Raw genomic sequence first — 18,604 nt, forward strand, 5'->3', positions numbered from 1 at the left:
CCTGTGATTGTCCAACAGTCTCTGGGGCGAGGGAAGTCTCTGGGGCAAGGGAAGTCTCTGGGGCAAGGGAAGTCTGGGTGTCTCTGTTTAAACTGCTGCCCTCGCCACCTGGCCCAGGATAAGTACAAAATGGATGGATGGACGTATATTGCAAAATTCCAAAACAAACCTCTGTCTCCAAACCCCCCAATGAAGAGAAAAGTCCATCCTCTCTGTCTTCTGCCTGCTCCACTTTTTAGAAAATGTGTGCTCAAACAGGATGTTTGGAGATGTTCCCTTCATGACATCACAAAGGGCAGTAGCCCCTCCCCCAGGTGAGTGACACTCCCACAGCAAGGTGTTTGTTCTGCCCTCTGAGTCTGCCTTCTCACCGTAAAAAATAGGACGTGGAGCCAGAAAGCAGCGAGTACACCCGAGCCCTTCCAGGAAGGGGGCGTGGTCAGACACAGCTCATTTACATATTTAAAGCTACAGACACAGAAACAGCCTGTTCTGAGCAGGGCTGAAATAGAGGGGTTTATAGACATGATCAAATACAGGATCAGAGTGGATTTACAACAACACACTTCACACACACGATGAAGAGGAGCTCTGACACTGATTTAAAGTGGTTGATGAAGAGGAGAATATGTCACCTTTAAGAACCTTTCAGAGAATCTTATACGGAATGATGATTATACATGGAAATGAATAAATAACCTTGTATTGGTCAACAGCTTTTAGACCAGAGAAAAAAAGAAGTAACTTTTTCTTCTTAAATGTGGAGCAGCTTTTAACCGAGGCTTCTCTGAAGACGAGGAAACTAAGTTTCATCTTTCAGCTTTGCTTCTCTTCCTGTAATGAATCGTAGTTTGATCAGCCCTCCCTCTTCTTCCTGCTCTCACACACAGCCTGCTGCACTCTGTCCTCATATTACCTGGTTCCCTGCCCTTCAGATCTACGGATTAGAGTTGGGTGTAACCAACAAGCGCTGCACAGTCACATGCACAGACATGTTTTGTAGATCAGAGGTGAAACTTGAAGTGAATCTCACACAGTCGTTGTTACAGAGAGGAGAAATGGCGCAGAAAGGAGTTCAGCTGGACCGGGAATCCTTCTCTTGTTCCATCTGTCTGGATCTCCTGAAGGATCCGAGGACTCTTAGCTGTGGACACAGCTACTGCATGAACTGTATTAAAGGCCACTGGGATAAAGAGGAGGACAAGAAAATCTACAGCTGTCCTCAGTGCAGAAAGACCTTCAGAGAGAGGCCTGACCCGGACAAAAGCACCATGTTGGCAGGTTTAGTGGAGAAGCTGAAGAAGACTGGACTCCAAGCTGCTCCTGCAGATCACTTTTATGCTGGATCTGAAGACGTGGCCTGTGATGTCTGCACCGGGAGGAAACTGAAAGCCTGTAAGTCCTGTCTGCAGTGTCTGGCCTCTTACTGTGAGAATCACCTCCAGCCTCATCATGAACTACCTGTCTTTAAGAAACACAAGCTGGTGGAGCCCTCCAAGAAGCTCCAGGAGAACGTGTGCTCTCGTCATGATGAGGTGATGAAGATGTTCTGTCGTACTGATCAGCAGTCTATCTGTTATCTCTGCTCTGTGGACGAACACAAAGGTCACGACACAGTCTCAGCTGCAGCAGAAAGGAGCGAGAAGCAGAGAGAGCTCGAGGTGAGTCGACTAAACACGCAGCAGAGAATCCAGGACGGAGAGAAAGATGTGAAGCTGCTCCAACAGGAGGTGGAGGCTATCAACGGCTCTGCTGATAAAACAGTGAGGAACAGTGAGAAGATGTTCACTGAGCTGATCTGTCTCATGGAGAAAAGACGCTCTGATGTGAAGCAGCAGGTCAGATCCCAGCAGCAAACTGAAGTGAGTCGAGTCAGAGAGCGTCAGGAGAAGCTGGAGCAGGAGATCACTGAGCTGAAGAGGAAAGACGCTGAGATGGAGAAGCTGTCACACACACAGGACCACATCCAGTTTCTACAGGACTACCCCTCAGTGTCAGCAGTCAGTGAATCTACAAACTCATCCAGCATCAAGATCCGTCCTCTGAGGTACTTTGAGGACGTGACAGCAGCTGTGTCAGAAGTCAGAGATAAACTACAGAAGGTCCTGAAAGACAAATGGACAAACGTCTCACAGACACTGACTGAAGTGGATGTTTTACTGTCACAACCAGAACCAGAACCAGAGCCCAAGACCAGAGCTGAGTTCTTACAATATTCATGTGACATCACACTGGATCCAAACACAGTAAACACACAGCTGTTATTATCTGATGGGAACAGAAAAGCAACATTTACAGGTCAGAAACAGTCTTATTCTAGTCACCCAGACAGATTCAATGGATGTTGGTTTCAGGTCCTGAGTAAAGAGAGTCTGACTGGACGTTGTTACTGGGAGGTGGAGTGGAGAGGAAGAGTTTATGTAGCAGCCACATACAAGAATATCAGCAGAACAGGGGATGAGTGTGTGTTTGGATATAATGACAAATCTTGGAGGTTATTTTGTTCCAACAACAGTTATGACTTTTGGTACAACAAAGTCAGGACTCCTGTCTCAGGTCCTCAGTCCTCCAGAGTAGGAGTGTACCTGGATCACAGAGCAGGTATTCTGTCCTTCTACAGCATCTCTAAAACCATGACTCTCCTCCACAGAGTCCAGACCACATTCACTCAGCCTCTACATGCTGGACTCAGGTTTGGTTATAGTCCTGGAGACTCTGCTGAGTTGTGTACACTGAAATAGACAGAAGTCATTTGAGGGACAGCAGATTTAATTCTGTGTTTAAAATGTGTGTGTGTGTGTGTGTGTGTGTGTGTGTGTGTGTGTGTGTGTGTGTGTGTGTGTGTGTGTGTGTGTGTGTGTGTGTGTGTGTGTGTGTGTGTGTGTGTGTGTGTGTGTGTGTGATATTGTGTGGACAAAAGACAAAGACCCCTACAACTATGTAAGGATTTCTCTGTCTCTGATAATTGTCTGAGTTGATATATATATATATATATATATATATATATATATATATATATATATATATATATATATATAAAACATGGTGATGAGTGTTGATGTGTTAGAGTAAAACTTGTACATATTATAAACTTTAAATGTTGAAGAGTTAGTTTTTTTGCTCTTATAGTCCAAATGTTTGAAACGTTGTCCTGCTCTTATACTCTGATCATCTTTGCTGCCTGGGTGTTTAAATGTCTTTTAGTTGTGTTTGTGTGTGAGTGTGTGATGTGTTATATAACCACATTGAAACATGTTGGTGATTAAAACAGGAAAACATGGAATGAAAATCAAACTGGCATCAGTCAATAAACAGATGATTGTGTGTTAACGGACTCCTGTTGACTTAAAAAAATAACTTTAACATTTTTCTCAGATACTTTGTTTATAACTGCAGGAATGTTGGCAGAGTTAAAAACTAAAATTACTGCCAGAAATGTGACAATGATCCTTTAAATGGTCTCCTATCGTTATGTTATGTTAGTAGAGACAGGAAGCAGCTCACTGTGGAATCAAAGAGTCTTAACCAACTTCCTGAAAGACTCGAACGTGTCCTAAAGAGTCCGATTCAAACAAAGAGCTGATGTTTGCTCTGTCCCTCTGCAGGTTTGAAAGGGTCTCTTTGAGATGTTTGCTGATGGATCATGTTACACTCACCTGCACAGTCCAGGACTGGGGGCAACAAAAACAGTTCGTTACTCAACCTGCAGTAATTCTTTGTAACGTGTAAACTTTTTTTTTAATCCGGAGATTACAAGTTTAGACTTTGATTTGTTTAAATGTTTGACTCATTCAGGATCCTATAAAAAATCAGGATATTTAAAAGTTGAAGTTCTACAGCAGAAAAATGAAGCCGATGCAGAAATGTTACATCCTGCAGTACCTGGAGTGTCCACGAGAGGCTGGCTGCAGTACCTGGAGTGTCCACGAGAGGCTGGCTGCAGTACCTGGAGTGTCCACTAGAGGCTGGCTGCAGCAGCACAGGAAGTCACATACACACCCATTCAAAAAGCCTGTTTTTACAGCAGACATGAACATGTTTACAGCCTGCTTCAAAAAACCAAATAGGTGTGATTAGCTCATGTCTCCATCCACACACACTGTACGGGGGGGAATGTTTTGATGACTCAGCAGTTTTGATTGGATGAAGGATCAGAGTTATTCACAATAAGGCGTGTAGCTGAGCTGATTGACAGGTGGGTGCCGTGTAACGGTTTGTCAGGAGGCTTAAAACCCGCCTCAGCTCTCAGCCTGTCGTTAGCTTGACTCAAAGTTAGCCTGAGACAGCATTTCCAGCACGGAGAGCGCCGCCGACGGGACTCCAGCGCCCCCTGCAGGAACACACAGGTGACATCACGCAAAAATATTTACAGTCTATGGTCTCAATATATTTGAACTCTTGCCTCTCCACAGCATCTGGACAACTGACACACTTTAACCATCGCATGTCTTTATTTTGCACTTTAATACAAAATGATATGTACAGCCCCAGAGATATATTTTACAAGATGATCCAAGCTAAGAGCAATTCAAATGTTTTCTTTAATGCCAAAAATGATGGAGTTTAAAGTAATGGCCCCAGACAACTAGAGATGCTGTAGGGGGGGAGAGAGTGAAACAAGAAGATTGAAGCCAAACTCCAGTTTGTTACATATATGAGGCCTGCAGACTGTTAGCTTAGCTTAGCTTAAAAAAAGAGTTAAGAGCTGGCCTGGGTTTTGTCAACAAGATAAAATGTTTAAATTAAATTCAGTTTTGGAGCTTTTCCCACCAAAGTGAACCTGGGGCTAGTTCTGTGCTGGTAATAAAATAACCTCCTAATATATGCAATTATTTCTTTAAAGGATTTCTGTTTAAGTTGAAAAGGTAAAAAGTAGAAGAGTATATTGTATTGTTTCTTACTTTGACTTTACATTTCTGCATGCATGTGGAGTAATGTTTGTTTAACCACAGCAGTCATCTCCTGCTGCTCTGTTAGCACGTTAGCTCTGAAGCTACAAGAGTCACTCTGCGTCGTCCCTCATCCGAGATAAAATCCCGACAATGCTTCAGTTTCATATCGTCTCCTTGAGTTTCTTCAGTTGTCACGACGCTGAAGATAATCTGTGAGCAGCGTGGTGATTTACATATTTAAAGCTACAGACACAGAAACAGCCTGTTCTGAGCAGGGCTGAAATAGAGGGGTTTATAGACCTGATCAAATACAGGATCAGAGTGGATTTACAACAACATACTTCACACACATGATGAAGAGGAGTTCTGACACTGATTTAAAGTGGTTGATGAAGAGGAGAATATGTCACCTTTAAAAACCTTTCAGAGACTCTCATACGGAATTACGATTATACATGGAACTGAATAAATAACCTCGTATTGGTCAACAGCTTTTAAACCAGAGAAAAAAAAAGTAACTTTTTCTTCTTAAATGTGGAGCAGCTTTTAACCGAGGCTTCTCTTAAAATGAGGAATCTAAGTTGAATCTTTCAGCGTTGCTTCTCTTCCTGTAATGAGTCATTGTTTGATCAGCCCTCCCTCTTCTTCCTGCTCTCACACACAGCCTGCTGCACTCTGTCCTCATATTACCTGGTTCCCTGCCCTTCAGGTCTGCGGTTTAGAGTTGGGTGTAACCAATAAGAGCTGCACAGTCATAAGCACAGTCACATGCTTAGTGGATAACAGGTGAAACTTGTTCCAGTTATGAGGAAGTGAATCTCACACAGTCGTTGTTACAGAGAGCAGAAATGGCGCAGAAAGGAGTTCAGCTGGACCGGGAATCCTTCTCTTGTTCCATCTGTCTGGATCTCCTGAAGGATCCGAGGACTCTTAGCTGTGGACACAGCTACTGCATGAACTGTATTAAAGGCCACTGGGATGCAGAGGAGGACAAGCAAATCTACAGCTGTCCTCAGTGCAGAGAGGAATTCATACCGAGGCCTGTCCTGAAGAAAAACACCATGTTGGCAGATTTAGTGGAGAAGCTGAAGAAGACTGGACTCCAAGCTGCTCCTGCAGATCACTGCTATGCTGGATCTGAAGACGTGGCCTGTGATGTCTGCACCGGAAGGAAACTGAAAGCCTGTAAGTCCTGTCTGCAATGTCTGGCATCTTACTGTCAGAATCACCTCCAGCCTCATTATGAAGCAGCTCCATTAAAGAAACACAAGCTGGTGGGGCCCTCCAAGAAGCTCCAGGAGAACGTGTGCTCTCGTCATGATGAGGTGATGAAGATGTTCTGTCGTACTGATCAGCAGTCTATCTGTTATCTCTGCTCTGTGGACCAACACAAAGGTCACGACACAGTCTCAGCTGAAGCAGAAAGGAGCGAGAAGCAGACAGAGCTTGAGGTGAGTCGACTAAACACCCAGCAGAGAATCCAGGACGGAGAGAAAGATGTGAAGCTGCTCCAACAGCAGGTGGAGGCTATCAATGGCTCTGCTGATAAAACAGTGAGGAACAGTGAGAAGATGTTCACTGAGCTGATCCGTCTCATGGAGAAAAGACGCTCTGATGTGACGCAGCAGGTCAGATCCCAGCAGCAAACTGAAGTGAGTCGAGTCAGAGAGCGTCAGGAGAAGCTGGAGCAGGAGATCACTGAGCTGAAGAGGAAAGACGCTGAGATGGAGAAGCTGTCACACACACAGGACCACATCCAGTTTCTACAGGACTACCCCTCAGTGTCAGCACTCAGTGAATCTACACACTCATCCAGCATCAAGATCCGTCCTCTGAGGTACTTTGAGGACGTGACAGCAGCTGTGTCAGAAGTCAGAGATAAACTACAGGACGTCCTGACACAGAAATGGACAAACATCTCACAGACACTGACTGAAGTGGATGTTTTACTGTCACGACCAGAACCAAAACCAGAACCAGAGCCCAAGACCAGAACTGAGTTCCTAAAATATTCATGTGACATCACACTGGATCCAAACACAGCAGACACACAGCTGTTATTTTCTGATGAGAACAGAAAAGTAACATTTACAGGTCAGACCCAGTCTTATTCTAGTCACCCAGACAGATTCACTAGATGTCTTCAGGTCCTGAGTAAAGAGAGTCTGACTGGACGTTGTTACTGGGAGGTGGAGAGGAGAGGAAGAGGAGTTTATGTAGCAGTCACATACAAGAATATCAACAGAGCAGGGGATGAGTGTTTATTTGGATTTAATGACAAATCTTGGATGTTATTTTGTTACAACAACAGTTATAACTTTTATCACAACAGAGTCCAGACTCCTGTCTCAGGTCCTCAGTCCTCCAGAGTAGGAGTGTACCTGGATCACAGAGCAGGTATTCTGTCCTTCTACAGCATCTCTGACACCATGACTCTCCTCCACAGAGTCCAGACCACATTCACTCAGCCTCTACATGCTGGACTCTGGTTTGGTTATGCTTTTGGAGACTCTGCAGAGTTGTGTAAACTGAAATAGACTGAAGTCATTTCAGGGACAGCAGATTTAATTCTGTGTTTAAACTATGTGTGTGATTCAGGTGTGTGTGTGTGTGTGTGTGTGTGTGTGTGTGTGTGTGTGTGTGTGTGTGTGTGTGTGTGTGTGTGTGTGTGTGTGTGTGTGTGTGTGTGTGTGGCACATATCTAAATAATATAAAGTGTGAAGCTGAATTTCACTCAGGGGATTAATAGAGTTTATAAAATAAAATAAATAGATTCAGAAAAAAATCTGTGGACAAAAGACAAAGACCACGACAACTACATGAGGATTTCTGTGTCTCTGATAATTGTCTGAGTTGATATATATGTATATATATATATATACACACACATATATATATATATATATATATATATATATATATATATATATATATGTATATATATATATATATATATATATATATATATATTTACATATATATAACATGGTGATGAGTGTTGATGTTTTAGAGTAAAACTTGTACATATTATAAATTTTAAATGTTGAAGAGTTAGTTTTTTTGCTCTTATACTCCAAATGTTTGAAACGTTGTCCTGCTCTTATACTCTTATCATCTTTGCTGCCTGGGTGTTTAAATGTCTTTTAGTTGTGTTTGTGTGAGTGTGTGATGTGTTATATAACCACAGTGAAACATGTTGGTGATTAAAACAGGAAAACATGGAATAAAAATCAAACTTGGATCAGTCAATAAACAGATGATTGTGTGTTAATGGACTCCTGTTGACTTCTCCTTTCTTTGTAACGTGTAAACTTTGTTTTAATGCGGAGATTACAAGTTTGGACTTTGATTTGTTTAAATGTTTGACTCATTCAGGATCCTACAAAAAATCAGGATATGTAAAAGCTGAAGTTCTACTGCTGCAAAATGAAGCCGATGCAGAAATGTAACATCCTGCAGTACCTGGAGTGTCCACTAGAGGCTGGCTGCAGCAGCACAGGAAGTCACATACACACCCATTCAAAAAACCTGTTTTTACAGCAGACATGAACATGTTTACCGCCTGCTTCAAAAAACCAAATAGGTGTGATTAGCTCATGTCTCCATCCACACACACTGTGATCTACGGTTTAGAGTTGGGTGTAACCAATAAGAGCTGCACAGTCACATGCACAGACATGCTTTGTAGATCAGAGGTGAAACTTGAAGTGAATCTCACACAGTCGTTGTTACAGAGAGGAGAAATGGCGCAGAAAGGAGTTCAGCTGGACCGGGAATCCTTCTCTTGTTCCATCTGTCTGGATCTCCTGAAGGATCCGGGGACTCTTAGCTGTGGACACAGCTACTGCATGAACTGTATTAAAGGCCACTGGGATGCAGAGGAGGACAAGAAAATCTACAGCTGTCCTCAGTGCAGGAAGAACTTCAGAGAGAGGCCTGACCTGGAGAAAAGCACCATGTTGGCAGATTTAGTGGAGAAGCTAAAGAAGACTGGACTCCAAGCTGCTCCTGCAGATCACTGCTATGCTGGATCTGAAGACGTGGCCTGTGATGTCTGCACCGGGAGGAAACTGAAAGCCTGTAAGTCCTGTCTGCAGTGTCTGGCCTCTTACTGTCAGAATCACCTCCAGCCTCATTTAGAAGCTGCTCCATTAAAGAAACACAAGCTGGTGGAGCCGTCCAAGAAGCTCCAGGTGAACGTGTGCTCTCGTCATGATGAGGTGATGAAGATGTTCTGTCGTACTGATCAGCAGTCTATCTGTTATCTCTGCTCTGTGGATGAACACAAAGGTCACGACACAGTCTCAGCTGCAGCAGAAAGGAGCGAGAAGCAGAGAGAGCTCGAGGTGAGTCGACTAAACACCCAGCAGAGAATCCAGGACGGAGAGAAAGATGTGAAGCTGCTCCAACAGGAGGTGGAGGCTATCAATGGCTCTGCTGATAAAACAGTGAGGAACAATGAGAAGATGTTCACTGAGCTGATCCGTCTCATGGAGAAAAGACGCTCTGATGTGACGCAGCAGGTCAGATCCCAGCAGCAAACTGAAGTGAGTCGAGTCAGAGAGCGTCAGGAGAAGCTGGAGCAGGAGATCACTGAGCTGAAGAGGAAAGACGCTGAGATGGAGAAGCTGTCACACACACAGGACCACATCCAGTTTCTACAGGACTACCCCTCCGTGTCAGCACTCAGTGAATCTACACACTCATCCAGCATCAAGATCCGTCCTCTGAGGTACTTTGAGGACGTGACAGCAGCTGTGTCAGAAGTCAGAGATAAACTACAGGACGTCCTGACAGACAAATGGACAAACGTCTCACAGAGATTGACTGAAGTGGATGTTTTACTGTCAGAACCAGAACCACAACCAGAGCCCAAGACCAGAGCTGAGTTCTTAAAATATTCATGTGACATCACACTGGATCCAAACACAGCACACACACAGCTGTTATTATCTGATGGGAACAGAAAAGCAACATATACAGATCAGACCCAGTCTTATTCTAGTCACCCAGAAAGATTCACTGGATGTCTTCAGGTCCTGAGTAAAGAGCGTCTGACTGGACGTTGTTACTGGGAGGTGGAGAGGAGAGAAAGAGTTTTTGTAGAAGTCACATACAAGAATATCAGCAGAGCAGGGGATGAGTGTTTATTTGGATTTAATGACAAATCTTGGAGGTTATTTTGTTACAACAACAGTTATAACTTTTATTACAACAAAGTCCAGACTCCTCTCTCAGGTCCTCAGTCCTCCAGAGTAGGAGTGTACCTGGATCACAGAGCAGGTATTCTGTCCTTCTACAGCATCTCTAAAACCATGACTCTCCTCTACAGAGTCCAGACCACATTCACTCAGACTCTACATGCTGGACTCGGGGTTTATGGTTCATATGGAGACTCTGCTGAGTTGTGTAAACTGAAATAGACAGAAGTCCTTTCAGGGACAGCAGATTTAATTCTGTGTTTAAACTATTTGTGTGATTCAGGTGTGTGTGTGTGTGTGTGTGTGTGTGTGTGTGTGTGTGTGGCACATCTCTAAATAATATAAAGTGTGAAGCTGAATTTCACTCAGGGGATTAACAGAGTTTATAAAATAAAATAAATAGACTCTGGTGATCAGAAAAAATCTGTGGACAAAAGACAAAGACCACGACAACTATATAAGGATTTCTCTGTCTCTGATAATTGTCTGAGTTTATATATATATACAGCATGGTGATGAGTGTTGATGTTTTAGAGTAAAACTTGTACATATTATAATCTTTAAATGTTGAAGAGTTCGTCTTTTTGCTCTTATAGTCCAAATGTTTGAAACGTTGTCCTGCTCTTATACTCTGATCATCTTTGCTGCCTGGGTGTTTAAATGTCTTTTAGTTGTGTTTGTGTGAGTGTGTGATGTGTTATATAACCACAGTGAAACATGTTGGTGATAAAAACAGGAAAACATGGAATGAAAATCAAACTGGGATCATTCAATAAACAGATGATTGTGTGTTAATGGACTCCTGTTGACTTGTCCTTTCTTTGTAACATGTAAACTTTGTTTTAATCCGGAGATTACAAGTTTAGACTTTGATTTGTTTAAATGTTTGACTCATTCAGGATCCTATAAAAAAATCAGGATATTTAAAAGCTGAAGTTCTACAGCAGAAAAATGAAGGCGATGAAGAAATGTAACATCCTGCAGTACCTGGAGTGTCCACTAGAGGCTGGCTGCAGCAGCACAGGAAGTCACATACACACCCATTCAAACAGCCTGTTTTTACAGCAGACATGAACATGTTTACAGCCTGCTTCAAAAAACCAAATAGGTGTGATTAGCTCATGTCTCCATCCACACACACTGTACGGGGGGGAATGTTTTTGATGACTCAGCAGTTTTGATTGGATGAAGGATCAGAGTTATTCACAATAAGGCGTGTAGCTGAGCTGATTGACAGGTGGGCGCCGTGTAACGGTTTGTCAGGAGGCTTAAAACCCGCCTCAGCTCTCAGCCTGTCGTTAGCTTGACTCAAAGTTAGCCTGAGACAGCATTTCCAGCACGGAGAGCGCCGCTGACGGGACTCCAGCGCCCCCTGCAGGAACACACAGGTGACATCACGCAAAAATATTTACAGTCTATGGTCTCAATATATTTGAACTCTTGCCTCTCCACAGCATCTGGACAACTGACACACTTTAACCATCGCATGTCTTTATTTAGCACTTTAATACAAAATGATATGTACAGCCTCGGAGATATATTTTACAAGATGATCCAAGCTAAGAGCAATTCAAATGTTTTCTTTAATGACAAAAATGATGGAGTTTAAAGTAATGGCCCCAGACAAGTAAAGATGCTTTTGGGGGGAGGAGAGAGTGAAACAAGATGATTGAAGCCAAACTCCAGTATGTTACATATATGAGGCCTGCAGGCTGTTAGCTTAGCTTAGCTTAGCTTAGCTTAAAAAAAAGAGTGAAGAGCTGGCCTGGGTTTTGTCAACAAGATAAAATGTTTAAATTAAATTCAGTTTTGGAGCTTTTCCCACCAAAGTGAACCTGGGGCTAGTTCTGTGCTGGTAATAAAATAACCTCCTAATATATGCAATTATTTCTTTAAAGGATTTCTGTTTAAGATGAAAAGGTAAAAAGTAGAGGAGTATATTTTATTGTTTCTTACTTTGACTTTACATTTCTGCATGCATGTGGAGTATTGTTTGTTTAACCACACGTCCAAACAGCAGTCATCTCCTGCTGCTCTGTTAGCACGTTAGCTCTGAAGCTACAAGAGTCACTCTGCGTCGTCCCTCATCCAAGATAAAATCCCGACAGTCCTTCAGTTTCATATCGTCTCCTTGAGTTTCTTCAGTTGTCACGACGCTGAAGATAATCTGTGAGCAGCGTGGTGACGTTTGTACACGTGTGTCTGAGGTTTCCTTCCGTCTGCAGAGATAACAACCGAGATTGATGTTTTCAGTGTCACAGAGGAAATTGTTTAAGTTTGTGGTACACTATCAGAATCTTATAAAAAGAAGAAAAGAAAATCAATGAATTTGTATATCGTGTCAAAATTGTAGTCTATAATCTAATACGTTGTTAAATGGCTGCGTGAAGGCTTTAAAGGACCAATCAGTGAGCTGTATAGACAGCTCTCTGTAATGTTTAGAATTCGGACTGCAGTACCCATTTTAAACACTAGGTGTCAGAGTTACATACTGCTCCTTTAAAAAGGAAAAAAGACAGGAGTCAAAGAACAAAAAATTAAATTAGAAAAACTGGAGAAATCTCCTTTAGGCTTTAATTATACAGTGGATTTAAAAAAACATAAAATTAAATGTATGATTAAAGAAAAAGATAATTTGTTTCACAAGATTATTTCAAATAGTGCTCGAATCCGTCTCACCCTGGCTCTCACCGTGGAGTTTAAAAGGTTGGAAATCTGCAGCGTCCAAAGGAGACGGACTCTGAGTCAGACTGGGACTCATACTGGGAGTTATACTGGAGGGCTGCCAGCGAGGTCCAGTGCTGGTGTAGTTTGCTGCTGCAGCTCCATACATGGCGTACTGGTGAGCTGGAGAATACGCACACGCTGACACATAACTGGGCAGACTGGACGCAGACTGAGGACGAAGGAGAGAAAGTAAAGTGTTTCTCATGCACGAACACAAAATCGAGTCATTTTCTAAACTTACGAGCATTCAGCAGCAGGATCTGATCAATGTGATTGCTTGATTATTGTTTAAAAGTTTGATTTAGAGTGGGACCTGGATTAAAGGGAAAAGGGGGGTGGGGGGACCAAACCCAGCAGGATTCCACCTCCTCCAATAATCAGGTTTAAAATGCAACTTGTTCAGTTTATTTGCTTTGTTATTTCACACTTCAGATGGAAAATTAAAAACAGCAGGTGAATCAAAAATGCTTCAAGGTATAATAACAAGAATCGCTGAGTGTGCAAAACCTCCTTTAGCCCACTAATTATTTTAAAAGCTGGAGTGTCTGTTTGTTTGATTTACCTGATGTGTGTATTTCAACTCTTGCTCGTTGGTTTTCTCTGATACGGTAAATCCAGAGGGAATCGCTCTCGTACTGGTCATACTGGTCCAGTCCTCTATTTTGGCTGCATGTCCGTCGCATCCAGGCAGAGCTGAGAGGGAAACAGTGATTTAATCATTGAAAAAAGAAAAATATACAGACCAAAGAAACCAGCTCGTCATCATTTGGATGTTTGTGTGGTTTGATGTCATTTTACAGATCTTTGTTTTGTGCTTTATTAATTCAGATTTTGTTCAACTGGTCTGGTGCTGTTTGCAATGTTGTTTCAAATGTATAAAAAACTCAAAATAAAAGTAGGTTAATTATATATATCTATATGTATATTTTGTTTGTGGTCTACCTTATTTTTTTTTAATAGGATTAGACAGAGACTGAGTGGTTGATACTGGGAGCAAAAACCAGTTGTCATTTTCTCATGTTCATGTAAAATCGTGTATAAATAAATAAATGATCGCGTCTTAGATCTGGACATGATTTATTCTGAAAGCGCGTCACGGTGTTTTCTACGGTGGCCGGGAAGTGCAAAGCAACAATTAAAAAGTGAGAAACACTTTTATAAAATGTATATTTCGATTTTTTTTTACATTTTATGAAGCAATATTACAAAAACCAAAACACTTTTAGAAGACGGAGAGGGAACGTACCAAAGGCAGGAAGTGACGTCACTCATGCTTTAGGTACAAATCCTCTGTGTTAAGATTCAGTCGTTGTATTTAATCCCTCTTAGTCTTGACTTGTTCTGTATATTTAGCTCTTGTTGCTCATCCTCTTAAGAGTTTATTTTGTCATTTTGTGTATGATGACATTTTCAATAAAGTTGGTGTTTATTGGAGAAAAAAAATTCTGTCGTTTGTTTATTTATTTAAGGTAAATGTGTTTCACATCTTGTGAATTTGCTTTTCACTTTCCAGCCACCGTATTTTTGACGACCTGTTCAACATAAACTAATATCACATATTTTAATTCTAAAAGTGGATCAGTGGATGGGAAACAGTCAGAGCTGGAAACCTGCTTCTACTCTGTCTTTAATAAATGAATCACTGCAGCTGCACGGGTCCCTGAACACACCATCACATATTAAATGAGCTGCTTTCAGTTTCTTTTTCTTTTTTTAAATAACTTTAATGAACATGGTTTTATTTGTAGGTTTTACTTGGAAATAAAAATATTATCATGAACCATGGAAGACCATTTAACACGTAAACGTGTAATAAAACAAACAAAACTGTATCAGCCAATGTGTGTATTCATGTATTTTACACTTAAATGGTTCTGCTTGATATTTATCGACTTAATTTGGAAACTTTTTCCAATTTTTGTTTCTAAACTTTTTTAAATATCAGCTTTTGGACTTTTTTTTCTTTTATTGTAATTTATAGTTTTAACTGACTTTAAGAGCTGCCCCTTAAAGGCGCCGGGGAAGTTAATATTATTATTATAAAAGTATCAAAACTTAATATTTAATTTAAAAAAAGGTAATAATAAATGATCCTATTCTTAATTATCCAACGTGAGATTCTTACGTTAAGTTTGTGGGCTTGGTGTGACATTATCATTTTGTTTTACTCCATATTAAAAAATAAATAGGCGTATAGGCTTTATAGGAATTGAGACCTATTTCTAAACTTAGCAAAATAATCATAAAAATATAATTCTTCAAAAATAAGCTGAATAATTAAGGACAAATGTATAAAGCCAGAAATAGATCAACAGTCTGATCTATCGATGTTTATCTTTATTATTATTATTATTATTATTATTATTATTATTATTATTATTATTAGTGTGTATCGTCCTTGAGTTTAATCAGGCTTTTAATTTGAAAATCAATCAAATAAAAAAGATCCGTGTGCATGAGAAAGCAAGGCTTAATCATGAATTAAATTAGAACATATAGATGAGGATCCTCCTACCTGTGGGCTCCATCAGGGTTCTGATACCCAGGATGTTGGTCCAGCTCCGGGGCAGACCCACGTGTCCTGCTGCGGTAGTCCCGGTGTGAGTCCCTGCTGTCCCAGCATAGGAGGAGTAGGAGTAAACGGGTCCGTACTGGACCGGCCCCGGGCCTGGTTTGCTGCCATGCTGCTGAGAAAAGGCCCCGATCTTGTGTCTGAGGATCCGGCTGATGGAGCTCACAGACGGGACGTTGAACTTGTCACACACGCCGTCAACCAGCAGCCGGTCCCGGATCTCCCAGGCGAAGATGCCCGGGTCTCCCTGCTTGTAGTCCCGGATGCTGCAGACCACGGCGGGGGTGGTGACGCGGGGCTTGCTGCCTCCGATGGCTCCGGGCAGGATGGAGCCGGTGTCGTGGTACCGCGCCAGGATCTTGGACACGCAGCCGTGAGACACGCGCAGCTGTCGGCTGATGTCACAGGGCCGCATGCCGAGCTGCGCGAGCTCCACGATCCGCACCCGGAGCGCGTGAGGCAGCGGGCGGCCGTTTACGAAGAGGCCGCCGAGCTGGTTCACCTCCCCGTAGCTCTGCTCTGCACAGATAACCCGGGACAAGCGTGAATACAAAACAGCTTCATCATCACAGGTGTCTGGATCACAGGCACGAACGACATGTTACAAGTCTCATTTATTATTCGTCGAAGAAGAAGCTGCTGTATAACTAAATGTAGGATCATTTGGAACATTTTCTCTGCAAAACAACAATATAATATATATATATATATATATATATATATATATATATATATATCTGAAATATATATTTCAGGGACCGTGCAGCCTTGCAGAGAAAGTGAGACGAAGTGAGCCAGGTTCGGGTTTTAGGTTGACATTCAGATTCAGACGACTTTATTAATCCTTTACGTGCAATTCAGTTTGCAAAATAAAAATTAAAAAAAAAAAAAAAAAACAGACTTTATATTTTCAGACGCTTCAAATCCATTATCACCCATTTAAATAATATTTGTAAACTCTTTGTGCAGCATCCAGTTCATGCTCTGCACCGAAACAATGATAAAAAAAAGAAAGAATCGTTGTAAATCGTCTATAAATAATCCTGAAAATAGATAAATACATTTAAATTAAAATATTTTTAAAAAAAAATAAAAAATTGAGATTAAAATGAATAAAAACAGGGTTTATAATAAGATTATACTGCAGATCAAAAAACAAAAACGAGATCAAAACGAGACAGAAATGAGCCACCAGTAAATCTATAAATAAGATTTAAGGCCTTGCACAAATCTTTGTGTGTGGAGTTGTGGTGGTCCATCTTTACGAGTCCAAAACATGTTCTCAGTGAGACTGAATATTATGCTCATCATCATCATCAGATTAAAGGACTGAAGGATAAATAATGTTGAGAGCAAAACAAGTCTGGAGTGTGCACATCCGAACATGTAGCACACAGGTGCAGGACATAAGAAGGTCACCTGAAGGTCTGCACGCTGAGAAGAAGTTCCTTTAGAGCAGGGGTGTCCAAAGTGCGGCCCGGGGGCCATTTGTGGCCCTTGAGTGGATTTTTTGTGGCCCTTGACTTCAAATGGAAGAATCAGAAGATTTTGGCCCCAGGCCTCATCAGATGGCATATTTCGTTCTTTTTTTTTCTTTTTCATGTTAGCGAGGGAGACCTATAAAAGCCTGACTATTCTTTCCAAAACATTAGAACACAACAGTTTCCCACTGCAGTTAGTTATTGTGTATTTACATTATTTTTTGAAGAGGTCAAAATACAAAAAGTTCCTTCCAATATTTAAAAAAATAAAACCCTGTGGCCCGTGAGCGATTCTAACGTGACAATTTTGGCCCGCAAGAAAAAAAGTTTGGACACCACTGCTTAAGAGTGACACATTGCTCTTAGAGCTGAACAGCGTGCAGACCTTTTCCCTTTGTCCTGCAAGACAACAACAGTAGCTCGGTCTGGGGACCTGGGTTGGGAACCGGAGGGTCCTGGTGCAGACCAAAAACCGGAAGTTTTTCTGGTCCCAACGGCTCTGACTCCTCTACAGTGCACATCCACAGGTCGTGTTTCATGTGTGTGTGAGGAGCATGTCTCTCAATCACAGAGTGTGAAACACGATTTCCCCCCCCGTGGTTTATAAAGTATTCCTGATTCAACCTTTACAAGATGAAGAAGTGAGAATAAGAGAGCCAGGATCAGAGTTACAGGTGGAGTTAGGCGAGGTAATCTGGATTCAGCAATAAAACCTTTATTAGTAAAATACAAGATGAAGATGAAGATGAAGATGAGGGAAACGAGAAGACGCTGCTCGGTCACATTTAATGAAAGATATCAGTCAATGTGGATGAAAGCTGCTTCTGCTGTGCAGGCTCCGTCCTCCTTCACATGATCTCTCTGTTTCGAGCACTTTAAGGTGAAGCATTTGTTGTCGTTAAAGGAGCTCAGTGGTCTCTTCTTTGGTTATTCTAGTTTTAAATGGTTGATACACAGAAGAGACGAGGGGTTAGTCGTGCGTCATCTCTGATTATTTAAAGACTTTGATTTGTTTCAGGTCTTTGGAGGTAAAGATGTCAAACGAAGCATCATTAAACACACGTTCTGTTTAAGTCTGAGCTGCTGCAGGAGCCTCGAACTGAAGCCAAATCCTTTAAAAAAAAAATTTCTGTTTCAAAGTCATTCCTTCAGGGAGATCTGCTGAGAAAAATCAGGACTTTTTTTTTTGTTTTCCAATGAATATTTCCCGGTCTTTTGTATGAAGTCTGAAAGCCGAGGGTTTGCTCCATGAAGAGGTTTTTCTAATGAAGGCCCCAAAGAGGCGGCTCTCTTCTGGTCCTTCACGTTTGCGTCTTAACGGACTCCCCGTTCCCAAAAATAAAAACATGTTTCCATACAACAACAACAACAACAACAACAACAACAACAACAACAACAACAACAACAAGGACAATAAAGAAACCTTTCTATGAAGTAAAAAATAATCACATGAAAGAGTGAATCCCTTCTTCTGTCATAAATTCTCTTTCTGCTGTTTTGGTGTAAAAGTTGAGTTTTTTGTCAGCTCACCCATCAGCTGCCGTCCACAGCGTCTCACCTCTCCGCCATCCAGCGCTCAGACTGCAGCCTGCACAGATCTGATCCTCCTCCTCCTCCTCCTCCTCCTCCTGGGTGGGAGTCATGTCATCGTTTCCTGTTTGCAGAGGAGGAGGATCATCAGCGCTCAGAAAAACGAGGGCTCCTGAAGGGCTCCTTGGTGACCCCTGAGGT

The 18,604-nt window shown here is 41.9% G+C and overlaps 4 protein-coding genes across 4 annotated transcripts in view; 2 read left to right on the top strand and 2 right to left on the bottom strand.

The window, feature by feature from the left end:
* Positions 1 to 10,509, top strand: part of LOC306824784 (tripartite motif-containing protein 16-like) — a 103,020-nt gene extending 92,511 nt beyond the window's left edge. The window contains exon 2 of the mRNA XM_079345133.1: positions 10,377 to 10,509. The gene's annotated coding sequence lies outside the window, so the exon portion shown is untranslated. The remainder of the gene's footprint in view (positions 1 to 10,376) is intronic.
* Positions 1,059 to 7,561, top strand: LOC306835631 (uncharacterized protein; the record flags this gene model as incomplete). The annotated part of the gene is made up of 2 exons (XM_079362297.1): positions 1,059 to 2,692; positions 5,695 to 7,561. 2 exons carry the CDS (start codon positions 1,059 to 1,061, stop codon positions 7,427 to 7,429), a joined length of 3,369 nt encoding a protein of 1,122 aa, XP_079218423.1. The 3' UTR covers positions 7,430 to 7,561.
* The window catches only part of LOC306835660 (sorting nexin-14-like), a gene marked incomplete at its 3' end in the record, with an annotated part of 88,676 nt that continues 78,944 nt past the window's right edge, over positions 8,873 to 18,604 (bottom strand). Inside the window, exon 7 of the mRNA XM_079362325.1 lies at positions 8,873 to 8,947. Within this exon, the coding sequence (XP_079218451.1) occupies positions 8,873 to 8,947 (75 nt within the window). The remainder of the gene's footprint in view (positions 8,948 to 18,604) is intronic.
* Positions 12,168 to 18,516, bottom strand: LOC306832024 (paired box protein Pax-1-like; the record flags this gene model as incomplete). Its single annotated transcript, XM_079356390.1, has 5 exons — positions 12,168 to 12,312; positions 12,773 to 12,989; positions 13,383 to 13,513; positions 15,336 to 15,911; positions 18,432 to 18,516. 5 exons carry the CDS (start codon positions 18,514 to 18,516, stop codon positions 12,242 to 12,244), a joined length of 1,080 nt encoding a protein of 359 aa, XP_079212516.1. The 3' UTR covers positions 12,168 to 12,241.

This window comes from Symphodus melops (assembly GCF_947650265.1).
Source record: "Symphodus melops genome assembly, chromosome: 1".
Classification (NCBI taxonomy): domain Eukaryota; kingdom Metazoa; phylum Chordata; class Actinopteri; order Labriformes; family Labridae; genus Symphodus; species Symphodus melops.